The 19,054-nt window shown below is 40.1% G+C and overlaps 3 protein-coding genes across 3 annotated transcripts; 2 read left to right on the plus strand and 1 right to left on the minus strand.

Annotated features, from left to right (window-relative positions):
• Positions 1 to 881: 881 nt before the first annotated feature.
• Positions 882 to 4,248, plus strand: hmox2a (heme oxygenase 2a). Its single transcript, XM_030733328.1, has 7 exons — positions 882 to 1,014; positions 1,610 to 1,741; positions 1,871 to 1,988; positions 2,432 to 2,599; positions 2,782 to 3,105; positions 3,225 to 3,357; positions 3,528 to 4,248. The coding sequence occupies exons 2-7, from the start codon at positions 1,638 to 1,640 to the stop codon at positions 3,653 to 3,655; spliced, it is 975 nt and encodes a 324-aa protein (XP_030589188.1). The 5' UTR covers positions 882 to 1,014; positions 1,610 to 1,637; the 3' UTR covers positions 3,656 to 4,248.
• Positions 4,249 to 4,475: 227 nt separating this feature from the next.
• tmem186 (transmembrane protein 186) lies at positions 4,476 to 7,934 on the minus strand. Its single transcript, XM_030736434.1, has 2 exons — positions 7,841 to 7,934; positions 4,476 to 6,485 (listed from the first exon to the last, which is right to left on the minus strand). Exons 1-2 carry the CDS (start codon positions 7,841 to 7,843, stop codon positions 5,820 to 5,822), a joined length of 669 nt encoding a protein of 222 aa, XP_030592294.1. The 5' UTR covers positions 7,844 to 7,934; the 3' UTR covers positions 4,476 to 5,819.
• A 38-nt stretch (positions 7,935 to 7,972) lies between these two features.
• On the plus strand, positions 7,973 to 14,988 carry gde1 (glycerophosphodiester phosphodiesterase 1). Its single transcript, XM_030742511.1, has 6 exons — positions 7,973 to 8,610; positions 9,223 to 9,398; positions 11,191 to 11,296; positions 12,047 to 12,139; positions 13,220 to 13,431; positions 13,866 to 14,988. The coding sequence occupies exons 1-6, from the start codon at positions 8,341 to 8,343 to the stop codon at positions 14,011 to 14,013; spliced, it is 1,005 nt and encodes a 334-aa protein (XP_030598371.1). The 5' UTR covers positions 7,973 to 8,340; the 3' UTR covers positions 14,014 to 14,988.
• Positions 14,989 to 19,054: the final 4,066 nt, after the last annotated feature.

The raw sequence follows: 19,054 nt of genomic DNA on the forward strand, positions 1-19,054 counted from the left end.
AGATGAAGTACAGTTAGTGACTCAGGAAGTCCACAGGATTAGTAAGGAGTTATGAATAAGATGAAGAGTGGAAAAGCAATTGGCCCAGATGACGTAGCTGTGGAGATGTGGTATGGAGAGCTCCGAGAGAGCGCAGTGGACTTTTCAATGAAAAAGATCACATTCACACTTTCTTCATTCAGTGGTTTTAGTAAGGTCCTGCTGAACAACTTAACCATTTAAGAATCTATAATTCACTTAAAACATGCTGTGAATAAAAGAATCAGTGAAAATGTGGCGCTTCCAGCCAATTTTATTAAACCAAAACTCTGAACATAGCCTGCTCCCAACCAGTTTATGGATAAGGCGATTTAGCCAGGTAAAAATGTCGAAAAGTCGAACCAACAGTCTCAGCAAGACAACCAGTGAAAATTTTAAAATACAATTTTTTTTTTTTTTTTAAATCACTAAAATCAAAACAGTGTAACGAGGGGGAATCTAATCTAATTAGTGCCAATTTCCCGGTGGTCAATGTGCAGGTCACACCAGTCTCCTATGTTACAAAAACAGAGGCACAGTCGTGACACAGAAAACTGCCTTTAAGCTCCACATAACCAACTAAGATCTCACTTCGTAGTACTGTACACCCTCAGGTGATTGGATGCATACACAGATATGTTTATCAATGATTGGGTGAAACACTGGGTGAAATTCGTGTGGTGACAGAAAAAAAGCGGGTAAACTGGCATTTAATTTACGTGAAAACAACTTTAACCATACAGAGGATCTAAAACTAATTGAAATTTGATGAATAAGAACCGTTGTACAGCAATGGGGATAAACACCAATCAGGAGTGGTTAAACCACGAGCCTTTCATACTGACTTATGATTGGTGTAGAATCTGAGGATTTACCCAATCAGAATGCATTTTCGCTACAGCAAACCCGCTGATTGGCTTGTTGTCACGGTAACCGTGCCTCCCTTTACATAGACTGCTGTTTGCGGACGAGCTATGCAGGCGGGCTTGTGACAAGGTGAGTTAGCTTTGCATTCTTATATCCCGAAAACATTGTAATAACACGCAGTTTGTGGTGTGTTTATACAAACAGAGAGTGGCTCTTTACAGTGTGACCAGCACGCTGTAACCGTAGCTACTTACGAAACACACGGAAGCGCAGTGTCAGTTTTGTAACTGTCCCCTCAGGTGCCCTCTATGGATTATCGGCCTCTGACGGTGCAATATTTTTCCAAAAACTGGTGTTTTTAGGAAAATATGTTAAAGGGTTAATACAGTAATTCCTTCACCTGGTGTTTGATCAGCTAACAGGGAAATACATTGCATTGTACTGTAGGGCACAAACTGCTTTTGATGTCACATTATAAAGTGATTTGTAACCTTTTTATTTCAAATAAATTGTTTATACCGGTGAGAAGTTGTTTATTTTGATACTTACTTTTTAAATTTCCTGGGGGTTTTTTGTATCCTAACATCTCAACGTGGTATAAATATTGATGACTCCCTCTATCGAAGTCATGGAGGTTTGTTTTTTATTAGTTTTCTCATTATAATTCACATCTGCCAGCACTCATTTGACCTGTATATTTGTATTTCTGTCTTTCCTTCTTAAGGGGAAAATACTGTGAGACAGCCTGTAAGATGGAAAACAAACTGACACCAGAATCCACATCCAGCAGCACAACAAGAGGAAGGGCAAGAATTGTTGTGGATGATGAGGAGGAGGATGATCATGAAGTTCTCAGGTATGAAGAAAAAAAAAAAATCTAAAGAAGCAGCGACTTATTTTGCTACTGACATATTGTAGAAGTTATTCAAACAATAGTTAAGTGTTCATTTGCACCTTCCTGTCTGTCCTTTTCTGCTTCACCAAGTCCAACAGACCTGTCTGAGCTGCTGGCCGAGGGGACCAAGGAGTCCCACGACAGAGCAGAGAACTGCCAGTTTGTCAAAGATTTCCTCAGGGGCCGCATCAAAAGGGAGTTGTTTAAGGTATGCTTCGATTTTATCTTGCATTAATGTACAGTTTAAATCCGTCCTCCAGCAAAGTGGTTTGAAATGACTGTAGCCAGTTTAGGGAATAATAATTTTCCTCTGAATGTTGCTCTGCCACAAACACACCCAGCAGTATCCCTAAGACCATGCTTTGCAAATTTTTCTTTCTAATATAAATAATTGTTTCTTCAGAATCTGCATGTGCTATGTTTAATGCAAATGTAGAGGATAAATATGACCACCAACCACCCCGAAAGAAATATTTGGTGTTATCAGTGTGATATAGTCTAACTTTACGCTTTGCCCTGGTTCTAAAGCATGATCAGAAAAATACTCCTAAAGAAATTGGCAAAATGTGCTGTCAGGAATACAATATAATCATTTCACTATTTAACAGTATGACCCACTTATTCTATCCTCCTTCCTCCCTCTGTTGTCAGAGAGCCACAGCAGCTCTATACTTTGTCTACTCGGCCATGGAGGAGGAGATTGAGAAGAACAAAGACCATCCTCATATCGCTCCAATCTATTTCCCCGCAGAGCTGCACCGGCGTGAGGCACTGGCCCAGGACCTGGAGTATTTCTATGGAGAAGACTGGGAGAACCAGGTGAGTAGAAAGTCATATATCAGTCTCAGAAGTGGCTGACATTCTCTGTTACTTAATTAAGGTATGATTATGCTGTTATTATCACCACAAAAATCGTATTTAATCAAATATTATATCTGTTGATATGCATATGAGACAGGTTTTGTAACAGCCGGGCTTTCACAGCCATGTTCTCTCTCCAGATCAGCCTCTCTACAGGCACCAAGCCTTATGTGGACCGCATCCACGAGGTGGGGGAGAAGGACCCAGTGTTGTTGGTGGCCCACTCTTACACCCGCTACATGGGTGATCTCTCAGGTGGACAGATCCTTAAGAAAGTGGCACAGAGGGCTTTAAAGTTCCCCTCGACAGGAGAGGGTCTCAACTTCTACCAGTTTGAGGGAATCCACAGTCACAAAGGCTTCAAGCAGCTTTACCGCAGCAGGATGAATGAGCTGGAACTGGATGCTGAGACCAAAGACAGGATTGTGGAAGAATCCAATCAGGCTTTTGGCTTTAATATGATGGTGAGGGACCTGATGACAGAAACGACAGAGTGTACAGCAGGTTCCAAAAAAAAAAAACCCCACGTTGTTTGGAAGAGAAAGGTAAAGGTGACAAAAATCTACTTTTATTCTGAAAACAGGTATTCACAGAGCTTGAAGAACTTGGAAAGACCATTAAAGAAGAGGTCCAAGATGCAGGGTTTGGACACAGTCACGCAGAGATTATGCAGGGTGGGGATATCAGCAAGTGCCCGTACTATGCAGCCAAAATGGGTAAGAAATGGATCTTCTTTACTATATTTATGACATTTATTACTAGTGTTTCATTTTGCGAAGTGTCAGACCACCATTTAGAGTCACAAAGTTACATGAAGTAACTAATTCAATTATCCTGCTTTGTTTTCTTTTTTGATATTGTCTGTATTCTCATCTCCTCTGAACAGCCATTAGTGGAAATCCCACCTATGCATGCCAGTTAGCCATGATGCTTCTCAGACATCCACCCTGTCAGGTGGCTCTGGCTGCCTGGATGGCCATCCTCGCTGGGTTTACTGCCTGGTACTTTATGTGACCTCTGACACACTTGACCTGCCAAAGAAGGGTGATGGACACTGTTAGATTCAGCCAAATGTTATCTTCCTCAGTTTGACCATTACTATCAGAACGTGGCAAACAGTTAAACAGAAACAAGATGGTTTTTCGAAGTGTTTTGTTCTGAGTTTTCCTTTATTAATCTCACTCTGTGTTTTGCTGTATGGAACATACAGCTTTCTGCTTCTGAGACAGCTAATGGCAGTGAAAGAGCTTTTGTGGTGATGCAGCTGCTTGAAAAGCTACTTTATGATGCATGCACTTTAAATTAAGAGGCACTTTATGATGTAGAAAAATTAAATGAATACTCTTCCCCTATGTGATTAAAATGTTATTAGTTGAACATCTTTTGTGAAAAGGTCTCTTACCAGAAGTTGAACACTTGAGCTAAAGTAACCAAGCAAGAAAGGGCCTTGGTCAGGGAGGACTGTCAATATGCAATACAGTCTAAAAACATGTTTTGTTATGGTGGTGTTTTGATTGTATCCTTTAAAAATAAATACATTAAGGTGTGCAAAAAATAAATCAGTTTGAATACTACAACTCAACATTAAAACATTTTGTAATGGGTCAGATGCAATAGTACCAAATTCAGTTCTTTGACTTGTTTTCATTATTTAGATCATTTAAAAGTTCAAACATCAACATTTTTCTTTCCAATATAAATAATTGTTTATTCATAATCTGCATGTGCTGTGTTTAATTTCAGAATTTTGTATGCATTAATTTGACATACACACATTTAACACAGTCATTTTGTAATATTGGATCATATCACATATTATATTGGATCATATCCTCAACAGATAAATTTAAGGAACCTTTGATATAAACATTTTAATTGTTCAGAGCACTTCAACAAATTTTAATATTCAGGGGTTTTTTTTGTTTGTTTGTTTTTTATTTACCTTGAAGCAGTTGTTGACAGAACAATCTCAACATGATGGCAAGCATTTCATAAGTTTCAAAGACTTTCATTGACAATTACATATTTGCAGTGTTGGTCCTTCTTCTTTAAAACTTCTGCAATTTGCCCTGGCAATCAACTTCTGGACCAAATCTTGACTGATAGCAACCCATTCTTGCATAATCAATCTTTAGAGTTTATCAGAATTTGCAGGCTTTTGTTTGTCTATCTGCCTCTTGAGGATTGACCACAAGTTCCCAAAGGGATTAAGCTCTGGGGAGTTTCCTGGTTATGGCCCAATTTTTTTCAATGTTTTGTTCCCCAAGCCACTTAGTTATCACTTTTGCCTTAAGGCATGAGGCTCCATCATGTGGGAAAAGGCATTATTCTTCACCAAACTGTTCTCGGATGTTTGGGAGAACTTCCTCTCTGAGGATTTTTGGTACCATTCTTTATTCACGGCGGTGTTCTTTGGCAAAGAGAACACAGCCATCAAACTTTTTTGATCACTGTTCAGAACATTTTGGAGTATATGCAAATTGCCATCATGAGAACTGAATGAAAACCAATACTTGTATCATTCTCAAAACTTGTGAGTCGCGAGCGAAACCTTTTTGTTAGAGGTCATGTAATATGATACAAAAAAAAAAAAAGAAACAACTTTATATTTTTCTCCAGGGCCAACATTTTAGATATTATATAGTAAATGTACATGGAATTATGTTTATACAGTGCATTTCTACTCTGAGTACTCAAAGCACTTTTATATAAGCTTTTTATCTATCAAACACACTTACACGCTGATGGTTGTTAGGATACAGCGTTAGGATATTTACCTGTTTTGTGCAACCATGGTCTGGTGATGCAACATGACTATTTACACATTCAAAATGTTGGGCCAATCTCATTTGATTTTATTTTATTGCTGCACACATAAAAGCCACTGTTTAACAAACATGTTAACCTGCCACAGTCCTGCTGCTTCTCTTTAAATATGCACTCTTACTTACTAACATTCATTTAAAAGCAATAAGAAAAATACTTTATCCAGTAATTTATCAACTGTTGATGATTCAGACCCATGTCAGCTAAAATATCTTAGTTATAAATTATAACAGCAAAAATCCTCCACTGTATAATTTTTTACTTTCTGAAGTTTGTTCATGGACAACAGATGCATCTCATGTATTGTGATACTATTCAGAATACCTTACAGCTTTTTTTTTTTTTGAAACAATCATTTTAAACTTCCAAACACCGTCTCAAAAGCCTGTTTATCCACCACACGCCCAAAATGCGTTGAGAAATACAGCGTCTCCGGACTGCTGTATCTCTTAAGTTTCAGTATGGTCTCATTTACGCTGTCCCCTGTATCGCCAATGGTCATAACATCGGACACTGGCAGGTAGATATCATGGCGCTTTCCCCAGAAAGTGAGGTGGGACACTTTGAGTGTGGACTGGGATGGGTCTAGATACATCATCCCCACAACCCTCCTGAAGAAGTGACTGGCAGTGTACAGCATAACACCGGCAAACAGCGCTATCCCGGTCGTGTAGCTGACAAGAAAGCTGGAGGCGGCTCCCTGGAAATAGAGGATGTACACCGGGGGCAAGATGACCACAGTGATTGCAGTTTGGAGAAGTTTGAGCCTGGACACAGCTCTAAGGAGCTTAATGTATGGCAGGGTGTAAATCATAGTGTACTTCTGTGTGGACACATCTGAGTATTTAACCAGAGCTGTGATTTTAGGGATAAGGGGTCCATGTAGGTGTTGCTGAATTGGCGTTAGACTTTGTGAACGAGGCTGCAAACTGTAAGGTATCCGACCCGTGAGCAGACATGATCCTCTGGTGAAGGAAAGGATGTGGGAGGTGAATCTGTTCCGGAGCACTGACCTGATCTGTAAAAAGATAAATTCAGCATGTGTTTAGAGCCAAAACTGTTAGAATATTTGATCAGCTATCCTCTATGGGAATAAACTGAACTTAAGATAACTTTTTTGTCTCCCGTAGAAGAAAACCATCCTGATCAGGCAACTGCTGCATCAAAAATCAGACATCAACACAAATCAAGACAAAAACCCTAAAAAGGCACCCAGACTTTAAACGAAATGACAATAAATGAGCAATTAAACAACAATTAACCTAAAACACTTTGCCACTTCCCTGTCATTTAGTCATGAGATGTTCATTTATTAGTTTAACTGACAGAGAAACAAATTAATATTTATAGCAGTTATACTTACATAAAGGGACCCTGTACCCCAGACTTCATCAACACAACCTCAGAGAACAACATGTGTGAGGGGTGAGATTAAATCCTGTTAACCTCCCGAACAGAAGACTGCACAAAAATATCTTGGGGAGTATTGTTCCTGTGATTTCTCCTGCCATTTAATTAAATTAAAAATTTGAGATTTATACTTGACTATTCCAAACCACTCTCTGATGCCATAACGTAAGATATACTCTACAATAGCCCTATTAAAAGAAAAGAAAGAAAAACACCAAATACTCAGAGTCTCTGGAGAAAATAGAGACACTGATGGATTCTCAAACACACACTTTCCACGTGTATGTTAAGCTCCACTAGTATATAGCTTGCATCCATCTGCTTTCTCAGACAATTTCAGACAATCCAGCAGATATCCTTGGTGCCTCTGGTTCAGATCCCGTGGTCTTTGACAGTAGGCCAAGTTTCTCTCAGAAGGAATGTTTGGTTTCTTAGTGCCTGTTTAGACTGCTTGCTACCATGCTAGCAACAGTTAACTTCTCTCAACCATTGATGAACATCTGGTCCAGCTGACATCATATGATAGATAGCTTCCATGGTAGTTTCTCTTTACAGTTTTTTTTTTTTCTTTAGATGGTTTTGTTTGGGTGATCAAGCATTTGTTATGACAGTGAGGGTATCTGATGTGCACTGATATAGTACTGATCACCCCTGATACTCGTCTCCACTCCACCCTGCCACTCCAACCTATCAGTTGCGGTGGAAGCAATATACACAACAGAATATTATGCAACGGCTTAAAAAAAATTAAATAAACGTAGTTACAAGTGAACCATCAGCCTTACAGTACACGGCCAGCAGCTGCTGTGCAGGTGTGAAAACAACATGGGCTTGCACGTCCCGACTGAGCTGTCACACAGAGACAGCAGTAACACAGAGACAGCAGTAACTACCTTATGTGGCCAATAGTTAATGTTTCGGATAATAACAGTAAAAGCTGTTTGAGTGAAAAATGAGGCTTACCATGATCTTCGACAAGCTAAATGTAAGAAAAACAAAGAAACAAGAAAGATAGGTGACTGAAACTGAAACTAACAGGAAGTAGTTACGCGGTTTGACCCGGATGTGCTTACTGTTAACTCTTTAAAAAAAAAAAAAAAAAAAAGATTTTGTTTGTTTCGGGGCACCCTGTGGGAGATATGTCAGTGATTATCGTGTTAGGACAGCAATTAGAATTTTAGTGAAATTTTGATTGAACCTAATTTGTGTTTTTGTGTCAATTTCACTGCGGAAGCGTCCATGGGGAAGTGTAAACATACACGGTTCCTGCTGAATCACGGGTTGAGACTTTGCTCTTGTGCTGAGTGTTTCGTAGTCGCGCAAAGTTTGATCGTATTTCATTTAGAGCCTTGAATAATCTAAAGTCAGGAGGATAGTAAACGTCCTACTCCTCACATGCGGCGCGTTTTTTGCCAGGTGTTACTTTCGGCTCCTGTGGGGAAGACAAAGTGAGGAGGACAACAATGCTCCAGCTAGGAGATGAAGCGACCCTGTACTCCCTTATTTTCGTGGGGATCCTGCTGGGGACTCGAAGCCCGATGTGGACTGTGGCCCTCACTGCCTTCCTCTTCCTCTTTCTAGCCATGTGCAGCTTCCCACCGGTACCGGCCAGCCGAACCCAGAAGGTGCTCCACCCAGTCAAGGGCACGGCGGGCACCGGCAAGGTGTCGATTGTCGCTCACCGGGGCGGCGGACACGACGCACCGGAGAACACGATAGCAGCTATCCGAGAGGTAAGAGAATGAGGTGGGAAGGTTTTGGAGCCTTTGGGTCATTCATACTGTTCACGGTACTCTTCAGTTTCAGCGTGTGCTAGCAGTGGTTACAAGAGGAAGTACTATGACCTCTTGTATCTTTTACTTCTGGTATTCACATACAGCCTGTATCTGGATAACTTATTTGTACAGGGGATTTTAAGGTCACTGCTCTTCTAGCAGCACCTTGTTATCACAATGTTATCAGCCAGTTCACAGCCAGCCTAACCACTCTGCATACTGAGATAAAGTCAAGATAAAGAAAATGTATTTTAACACCACCTGAAAATGCTTAGACCCATGCACTGGGTTTCATTTATCCAGGTAAAGTTTCAGAGCACATCCTTATATCAGGTGTATATGAGGTGTGAGTCCATGGACCGAGACATTTGCAACTGAAGAAGACACCTGCTAGTGTTTTGTAGTTGTCTAACCTGTTTTAAGTGTTGCAAAGTTGCTGCGAAGTTCTTAAGAAAGGCAGGGAATTAGGGATGGCTTTTTTCTGTTCTAGGGAAATTTTAGGACAGATTTATGACCACTGACTCCACCTGGAAAAACATCCAATGCTGAAGTTTGGCTGTTCTGTTGTAGGCCAGTAAAAATGGGGCAACTGGTGTGGAGCTGGACCTGGAGTTCTCTGCAGATGGCATCCCAATACTGATGCACGATGAGACTGTGGACAGGACAACCAGTGGGTCGGGGCCCCTCAGCAAGATGAAAATGTCAGAGTTGGGTAAACTGGATGCAGCTGCTAAACATCGACTCAGGTAAGAATGACACATATATTCAGTGAGGCACTTACAAAGCACCTTGTACACTGATATGATATTAGTAGTTTTAAACATCCACCTAGTGACAAATAGAAAATAAAATATCCATAATATAAAAAAGATGTGAATGTAAAATTATGTCATTTTATAGTTGTTGTTTTTTTGTGTGTGTGTATGTTTTACAGTCAGTAAATTCTCAATTGATTGTCTAATAGTGTTGCTTTAAACTTGAAGTCACTTCTAGGTATGAGTGGTATATAATCTTAGTGAAGTACAGTTGTGGTCAGAAGTCTAAATACAGTCATCATTGCTATGGAAGTCATGGTATTTTGGGGCTTTTAATGATTTCTTCGATCTGTTCTTTTTCCAGCGTGGAATGAACGTACAGCATGCATCTTTAATGACTTTAAACGGTTAATTTGGTTAAATGTCCTTTAGCAAACTGCATCTCAACCACATGCTTTTGGTAGCAGTCAGCAAGCTTCTGGCATAATTCTGGCTGGATATTTGACCGCTCTTATTGGCAAAATTGGTTCATTTAATTTGGTTGGTTTCCTGGCACTGACTTGACTTTTAAGCATAGTCCATAAGTTTTCAATAGGTTTGAGGCCAGTGCTTTGGGAAGGCCGTTTCAGAAGCTTAATGTTAGCCAAAACCAGTTTTGATGTGTGTTTGGGATCATTGTCCTTTTGGAATACCCAGTTGTGTCCAAGTTTCAACCGTCTAGCTGCTGATTTGAGGTGAAGTTGAAGACTTTGGAGGTAGTCCTGCTTCTTCATTATTCCATCGACTTTGTGCAATGTACCAGTACCACTGACAGCAAAACAGCCCCAGAGCATGATGCTACCATCACCATGCTTGACAATTGGTACAGTGTTCTTAATTTTAGAAGCCTCACCTTTACTTTCAGTTACGCTCAAAGGTATCATTTTTGGAGCAAGAGCTTCTTTCTTGGTCGCCAACCTCTCAGGTGGACTGAAACTCACTTCACTGTGGACAGTGATGCTGGTGTTCCAGCAGTTTCCAGTTCATGGCAGGCTTGAGCCTTGGTGATTCCTGGGTTTTTGCACCTGTCTGGATTAGAGAAAATCAAAAATAAATTTAAACTTGTTCACCCAATTCTTATTTTTTAAAGTCATTAACAATGTATGCTGAACAATCTTTCCACCCTGGAGAAAGAACAGTTCAAAGCAATCATTAAAAGTCCAAAATTACCGTGACATTCATACCCATGATGAGTGTATCTAGACTTCTGACCACACCTGTATAGCTGGTAATCCAATAATCAACTTAAAGCGCTTTACACTACATGTCAAATTAATGCATTCACACACATGTTCATGTAATGCTTTCTCTATGACACTTTGATGGCACTGTGTTTGATAAACGCTGTATTTTGTCCGAGGACAGCATGCAGACTGGATGAGCCAAGGATCAATCCCTGACTTTCCAAATAGATGACCCACTCTCTTGAGCCATGACTGCCTTAATAAAACACAAAACAGTCAATATAGTAACATCAACAAACCGCACATAAGCAAACAAGCTCAATGTACAAGTTCTTTTTAACCCACACTCCACTTAGGTTGCACACACATTCCTCAAAACAAACAAGAAATAGCCCAGGAAAATAATGAAACAGGTAAACAATGTAGAACAAGAAAATAATGACACATGAGAGTAAACGAGTATAAAAGTGATAAGTGATAGTGAGTATAAAAGCAAGATTACTGGTGCAATATGAGAAGAAATACAGTTAAAACAAGCTTTACTTTTTTCTTCCCACCAGGGACAAGTTTGTAGGAGAGAAGATCCCAACCCTGGAGGAGGCAGTGGAGGAATGCATCAAACTGCAGCTCACCATCTACTTTGATGTCAAAGGTCATCCAGACGAGGTGCAGCCAACAAAACTAACAAACTGTGATGATGATGATGATGATGTGCAGTCTCTGTTATGTCGTGTTGATTTAATAGATTTATTTTCAGACAGCATTGCTTAATAATGTGTGATCACAATTTCAATATTACTAACTTTTCACTTATTATCAATAGACTGGTGCTACAGTGTATTGCGCCACTGCATTAGTGAAATAAGACTAATCACTAAAATTGGTTCTGGCTGAGAATATAACACAAATTAAGTAATGCCTTCCTTATCATTACTACAAGGTCAGTTATTTTTCCAAAACTGGTGTACAAAACACGTGTTCCAGTTTTCTCTGTACTCTGTAAAAAAAAATTCAGGACACCACCTCTGATAAGTAATGTTTTATGTGTGTGGTAACATTTTGCGTGCTGTTAGACGTTCTTTGTTCGTTTGCACTTTAACAAGTAAATGTGACTTTGTTTGTGTTGGCATCATAAAAACAGAGCCGGGCGCAGTAGTCTCTTAGCTTAAAGTTAGTTTACTTTCTGAACTCCTTAAATGCAGTGTTTGCACATTTTTTAAGGAAGGAAAAGCTGCTGTTGTGGCTAGAGGCTCAAGCGCTGACATTTATGATTTCTGGGCCTGTTTGTCTGCATACACAGCTGCTAGTTACCACCTAGTGGTCGGAGAGGAACACCCACAAGCAAAAACAGTAAACCTGACACTGCAAACGGTTGAATGACCTACGGTAACCATTTGTTTCTCCTTCCCACCCCAGGCGGCTGCAGCTCTTAAAGACATGTATAAGAAATATCCAGTCCTCTACAACAGCAGCATCGTCTGCTCCTTCGAGCCCAAAGTCATCTACAGGGTAAGAGCAGACAGTCGTGTATAGTTTGTGTCTGAAGAGTCAGATTTGCTGGCCTAAAAAAAACAATAAGAAAGAAGGAAATTTTGTTTGTGTCAGTAAACACATTGTTTCTTCTGTGGTTTTCTTTACATGATCTAGCCCAACTAGAGGAAAAAGACACTGAGGCAAACTAATGTGTAGCACAAAGACAACTTTTAATAAACATAATGAGTCAGATTACACAGATGAAGAATTGCTAGTGACTGTCAGGTGCTGTTTGTCCCCAAAGGGGTCATTTTAAAGGGGTTGTTTAGCAGCAATTGCACCCTAAAAAAAAAAGACACAAAGCAAAGATACAAAAAGTTCAGGTACTTAGGTTTGCACACAGTGGGTCAGCTTGTCTCCGTTTAGCCGACATGAATGAACTAAAAATTAAATTCTCTATGCTTTTTTTTTTTTTTTTTTTTTTTGCATTTTTGGCCACAGCGGCTTTTATGGGCAGTGGAGAGAGACAAGAAATGGGGGAAAGATACAGGGAAGACACGCAGGCAAACTGGTGACGGGCCGGGACTCGAACCCGCGCCGCCCGCACCGCAACGTGGCATATGTATGTGGTCGCTGGCTTCACCACTAAGCCACCCAGGCACCGAATTCTCTATGCTTGAATATGAACACTGACCACTTTCAAAAGAATTTAAAAAAACAAAAAAAAAACAAACTTGTGGCACATCTGTGTGTTATGCAACTAGTTTGACATTCAGGTGATGTGTTATAAGATTTTTGTAAAACATTATGAGCACACAGACCTCTCAGTGCCTGAGCTCTTGGTTCTCATTTTCATTCACTTCTTACAAATTAATGTGTAATCTAAGATAACCTGACAACAACTGTCGTGTAGCTAAAACTGTCTCAGTGCAGTTTACAGTTTTTATGTATTTATTGCATATGCTAAGACCGTCCACAGTCTCAATGTGCTTCACAAGAAGACTGGAAAAAAAAATAGTTTTGAAACAAAACAGGCAGAGCGTTTATCCCACATACTCCTGTCATGTATTTCTGCTGTAGCTGCTCTTCTAATTTTCATGAACACTTTGTGTTCAGATGAGACAGAGTGACCCGGAGGTGGTCACAGCATTGACCCACCGGCCTTGGAGCCTGAGTCGGTTTGGGGATGGTACCCCACGTTTCTCATCACTGTGGAAACACCACTGGATGACGCTTTTGGACATCTTGTTGGACTGGGCACACCATCACGTTTTGTGGAAGCTTTGTGGCATCTCAGCGTTCCTGATACAGAAGAACTTTGTCTCACAGTGAGTTTTTGTGGCTGGATCATTCAGTCATATACTATTTATAGTAGCTAAATTCTAAAAAATATGTATGCAGCATGGATTTTATTAGAATACAAATCTGTTATAAATGTTTGGTTAAATATTTCTTGACACACATACTTATATAGCCCATTTTTGCAGTATTGTTTGAAATCTCAACTGCAACTTTCATCCACTATATACAGCGGTGCACTTTAAAATGTGACGGGCTCATAAAGTAGTGTATAGAAGCTGTACACTGCATTCATCCTCCAAATCATCTGTCTGTTATCTGCTGTGATTTGTCTATTAAGACCAGAGTGTCTGTTTAAGTTATAGCAACAAAGTTGTTGTTGCTTTGCACTCTTTAAAAACTTTTAATCATATCATTCAGACCAGAGGAACTTCACTCCCTGATTTGTGTGTGCTGTCTGCAGGGACTATGTGCAGTACTGGGCCCAGAGGGGGGTCGAGGTTGTAGCCTGGACCGTCAACACGCAAGTGGAGAAGGAGTATTACCAGGAGGTTCTAAAAGTCAACTACATCACAGACAGCATTGTGGAAGACTGTGACCCTCATTTCTGACATACACATAAACCCACTGCACAATATGTTATCATTTAATGAAGACAGGTTCCCTTTGTATGAGTTTTATCTCCCTAGTCAAATACGAACTGGATGCCATAACAAAAAGGCCAAGTAATAGGTTTGATAACAACTAAGTCACTTTAATATTATAAAGAATTTTTCTCTTGTATTTACAGACTTGTTGATACAAGGTGCTGCTAATATGTGTCTATAAAAGACCTGCAGCAATGTACTGTACTCATCAACTCAGGACTGCTTGTTTGTTTGTTGTGTTAATTGTGTTTATTTTACTGTCTTGCAGATGCAATGCACTAAGTGTGCTTTTTACTCACTAAAAGGTCATTAGTCAAACTTAGAGAAACTACCTAGAGATGATTTTTTTTTTGGGGGGGGGGGGTCAACATTTTTTTGAAATACTAGACTGACATGTAGTCGTTCCTGTTATGGTCTCATTGTTCCTGTTTTTAAGGTGCTTTTTTCTGTAGTACAGTAACAAAAATCCACTGCTGAATTTGAAAGTTTGCTCGCTTTCAAATATATGAATAGTCTCTAATTTTTATGGTAGCTTCATTTTAATGGCGGGAGACAGAATATCAACCGCAAATCCACAAAAAAGCACATTACATAAAAGTTATAGACTGGTTATGTGCTTCTTTAGTCACTCCTTTGTTGGTATGTTTTGGGTCATTGTCATGCTGGAAGACCATCTTCAGTGTCCTAGCTGAGGAAGGAGGTTTTAGATCTTACGGTACATGTCCCTGTCCATCGGCCCCTCAGGACGGTGAAGTCGTCCTGTACCCTTAGCAGTAAAACAGCCCCAAAGCATAATGTTTCCACCTCCGAGCTTGACTGTGGGGATGGTGTTCTTTGGGTCATACTCAGCATTTCTCTTCCTCCAAACACAGTGGTTCAAGCTGCCAAAGAGCTTGATTTTGGTTTAATCTGATCACAGCACTTTCTCCCAAGCCTTCTCTGAATCATTTAGATCAGGGGTGTCCAAACTTGCGGCCCGCGGGCCTCTTCCTGGCCCCGCCCACTTCCGGTCTGCAAATTGATGTCAAAAATAACATACAATTTGGCCCTTTAAGTTACTTTTTTAACATTTCGCTTAACCCTCTTGATTGTAGGGGAAGACGAAATGTCAAAAAAGTAACTTGAAGGGCCAAATTGTATGTTATTTTTGACATCAATTCGCGGACCGGAAGCGGGCGGGGCCGGAAGCGGGCCGCAAGTTTGGACACCCCTGATTTAGATGTTCGCTGGGAAACTTAAGACGGGCCTGTACATGTGCCTTCTTGAGCAGAGGGACCTTGCAGACACTTAAAGATTTCAGTCCATTATGGCACAGTGTGTTACCAGTGGTGTTCTTGGTGACTGAGGTCCCAACTGCCTTCAGATCATGAACAAGATCCTCCTGTGTAGTTTTGGGCTGACTCACCACATTTCTTATGATCATCCTCACCCCATGAGGCAAGATCTTGCACGGAGCTCAAGACCAAGGGCGACTGATGGTCTCATAGCCCATTCCAACCCTGTGCAGGTCTACAGTCTTGTCCCTGACATCCTTTGACAGCTCTTTGGTCTTACCCATGGTGATGGAGAAGTTGGAATGGAAAAATTGATTCTGTGGACAGGTGTGTTTTATACACATAACTGGTTGAGATCAGGAGTGTCTGTGATTGATTATAATCTGTGTGCCGCGCAACCAATCTGAGGGAGCCAGAATTCTGGCTGGGTCGTAGGGGATCAAATACTAATTTCACTCAATTATGTGCAAATCAATTTATAACTTTTATGTGTTTTTTCTGGATTTTTTGGTTTACATTCTGTCTCTCTCCATTGATATGAAACAACCATCAAAATTAGAGGCTGTTCATTTCTTTGTAAGTGAGCAAACTTACAAATTCAGAAGGGGATCAAAAAATTATTTCCCCCACTGTATGAAAACATGAGGATATTTCAGAGGAACAGGAAGGGATGAGATGTGGCACGGGAATAAGGAATTAAGGAGTGAATGTATGGGGAAAAATCAACCTCATGCTTTTGCATGTCATCTATGCTGAATGTAAAGTAAACAGGAATAAAAAATAAAAAAAATGTTTAAGCTTTCATCCATTCTCTTCCGCTTATTCTGTTCAGGGTCGCAGGGGGCTGGAGCCTATCCCAGCTGCGATAGGGTGGGAGGCAGGGTACATCCTGTACAGGTGGCCAGCCTGTTGCAGGGCTAATACAGACAACCATTCACACTCACATCCACACCTATGGGCAATTTAGAATCACCAATTAACCTAACCCCAGTAACTGCATGTCTTTGGGCTGTGGGAGGAAACCGGAGTACCCGGAGCAAACCCACACAGACACGTGGAGAACATGCAAACTCCACACAGAAAGGCCCGGACCAAGGTGGAAGGTGGATGTTGCTTTTTTCTGCCTACAGATTCTCATCATTTCACCAGTTCTACTTATGTACAGAGTCACTTGCAAATTTATTCCCATTCTGAGGCAGGAGATACCCTATATGTCATCAGACCATTTTTAATTTACCCCACTTTTTTTGTATTATGCTTATAACAAAGAAGATTTTTAACATTGGTCAACCAATGCAGGTTCTAGTGTATAATAACTATTTGTTTTTTTATTTTAATAATTGTGGGAATTTTGGAACTGCCATCTCATGTATTGTAACATTATGTGACAGCTGTGTACACCAAATGGATTAATAAAGGTGAGCAGTTTTGAGCCGATATGTTAGAGCCCCTCATTCAGTCAAACACAAAAACATAAAAATGCATTTGACAGTTCAGTACAGTACAGGTGTAATGTAAAAGCTGATCAGTTCATGTATCCATCATTTGGCCCATGCTGTTAATGCTCAGTTTGTGTAGTGTGGACTGTTGATTATTAGCTTTTGGGCCTGGAGGCTCAGGCGATTGACCCAGATAGTGCAGATGAATGGGGGGGTGAGTGGGAGGTGTAGTGTTGGATATCACTCTGGCTAAGCCTGTCTGAGCTACTTCTTGTCCCGGCTGATCTTAAGTTGCTGCTAAATGCAGAATTTCAGTTCACATCGTTTGGAGGTGATTTTTACCTGAGCAACACAACCAGTATACCTGTGTTCAAAAAAAAAAAGCCTCTCAGGTATAAGTCATCAAAGGATAACAGTAATGATAATAAGTCCTTGTACAGAGTAGGGTGCCAAAACTGATACACACACACATTTTATTTTATTTTTTAAATTCTCAAATTTCATCAAAGTTCTTAGTCATTGTGTAATAAACATTTTTAAGTGTTTAAACAAATCTACTCACTGCAGAAAAATAGAAGTTTCTTATGTTTTCTACATTACTGTCAAAGAGCCTGTATATCTGCGTACTTGGTTTAATAGGTGAAAGGTGATCGTTTCGTTGCTCCTGCAAACCCAGTCTGAGGGGCGTTTAGTGACGTCGCATAGAGGAGGACTAACCAGACGTAAACAGAAAAAACGCGACCGGAAACACAGCAGCTCCGACTTCAAAATAAAAGGCTCTAAAAATGTGGCTAGAAATAAAAGGGAAAAAAAAAAGCATAATATTGTTTAGCTATATCAGGTATACATGTAAATCTCAACAGTAGTAGTTTATGAAACTATATACAATTTGTGTTGTTATAGCAAATTAATGAAAAAAAAGGAGTGGAGAAAACTGAGTTTGAGATAGAAAATATTTAATTTACCCCCAAAATAGGCAATTCATGTTAAAGTAGCCAAAATGTTAAACACAACCTATAATAAAATAGCTTAAATAAAGAAGAAAGAAAAAAGCACAATTAGAAAAATGTTAAATAAAAGATACATGGTAAGAGCTGACATTTGATACTTCAAATTGTTGCAAACTTAATGTCTTGAAGGAGTTGAGTTTAAACTTATGAATCTTTTGCTATAAGTGCAGTTTGCCATATCTCTTTATGCACAGACAAATTAATATACTCTGTGCACAAGTAAATATCATAAGACAACTGAGCACATCAGTGGTCATAGATGGAAAATATATATTTTAAGGCACTATTTACATTTTAATAATTGTGTGTGAGACATCCCAGTATATAGAGAGGCAGCACAACAGATCAATATTTGAGCTTACTAGATTTGAGTCTATGTGTATTATCAAAATTTAAAACAGTTTGTCCTTTTGTTTGTTTATTTGTAAAGATGGTGGGTCTTTTTTTTAGATTTTAGTGTGTATTTTATGTATTGAGAAACTCTTTAAATAAATACAGTCTATTCCAGTAGTACTCCAGTACTACTACTCCAGTACTTCAGCTTCATTACTACACAGCATCTTTAATTTGTTGCTATCTCTTAAAGGAAGTACTGCCCAAGAAACACAGTTGAGTACGCCACACTTGAGTACACCGGAGCACTACTCTCCTCTGGCAACATTCATGTTGTCCAAAAGGAAAACTCCAATCTGAGAGAGTACATACCAACTGAGGCAACAACTAAATGGGCTTTTGACAGAAATAAAGAACCTCTTCCATAAGAATGAGCTTGTGAAGCTTAGAAAAGAAATGGAAATTAAATATGAGAAACTTGAAGAAAGGAATGAGGAACAGAAACAGGGAAAAAAATGTATCTTTGTCCATAGTGACAAGTTCCTGCATCCATCCATCCATCCATCCATCATCTATCCATTTTCTTCCACTTATCTGGGGCCAGGTCATGGGGGCAGCAGCCTAAGGAGAGAAGCCCAGGCCTCCCTCTCCCCAGCCACCTCCACCAGCTCATCTGGGGGGACCTCCCAGGCCAGCCGAGAGATATAATCTCTCCAGCGTCTCCTGGGTCTGCCCCAGGGCCTCCTTCCAGTAGGACATGCCCAGAACACCTCACCCAAGAGGCACCCAGGAGGCATCCTAGTCAGATGCCTAAACCATATCAACTGGCTCCTTTCGATGTGGAGGAGCAGCGGCTCTACTTTGAGCCCCTCCCGAATGGCTGCACTCCTCACTCTATCTTTAAAAACATTTTTTCATTTGATGAGAAAATACATTTGTAACCAACCAT

The sequence above is a fragment of the Archocentrus centrarchus genome, chromosome 1 (assembly GCF_007364275.1).
Source record: "Archocentrus centrarchus isolate MPI-CPG fArcCen1 chromosome 1, fArcCen1, whole genome shotgun sequence".
Lineage (NCBI taxonomy): Eukaryota > Metazoa > Chordata > Actinopteri > Cichliformes > Cichlidae > Archocentrus > Archocentrus centrarchus.

Bases quoted from the DNA above. Each gene is read 5' to 3' on its own strand.
- hmox2a (XM_030733328.1), top strand. From the start codon at position 1,638: ATGGAAAACAAACTGACACCAGAATCCACATCCAGCAGCACAACAAGA. The intron at 2,600-2,781 runs GTGAGTAGAAAG...TTCTCTCTCCAG, and splicing joins GAGAAGACTGGGAGAACCAG to ATCAGCCTCTCTACAGGCAC. The intron at 3,106-3,224 runs GTGAGGGACCTG...TTCTGAAAACAG, and splicing joins CTTTTGGCTTTAATATGATG to GTATTCACAGAGCTTGAAGA.
- gde1 (XM_030742511.1), top strand. From the start codon at position 8,341: ATGCTCCAGCTAGGAGATGAAGCGACCCTGTACTCCCTTATTTTCGTG. The intron at 12,140-13,219 runs GTAAGAGCAGAC...CTTTGTGTTCAG, and splicing joins AGCCCAAAGTCATCTACAGG to ATGAGACAGAGTGACCCGGA. The intron at 13,432-13,865 runs GTGAGTTTTTGT...TGCTGTCTGCAG, and splicing joins CAGAAGAACTTTGTCTCACA to GGACTATGTGCAGTACTGGG.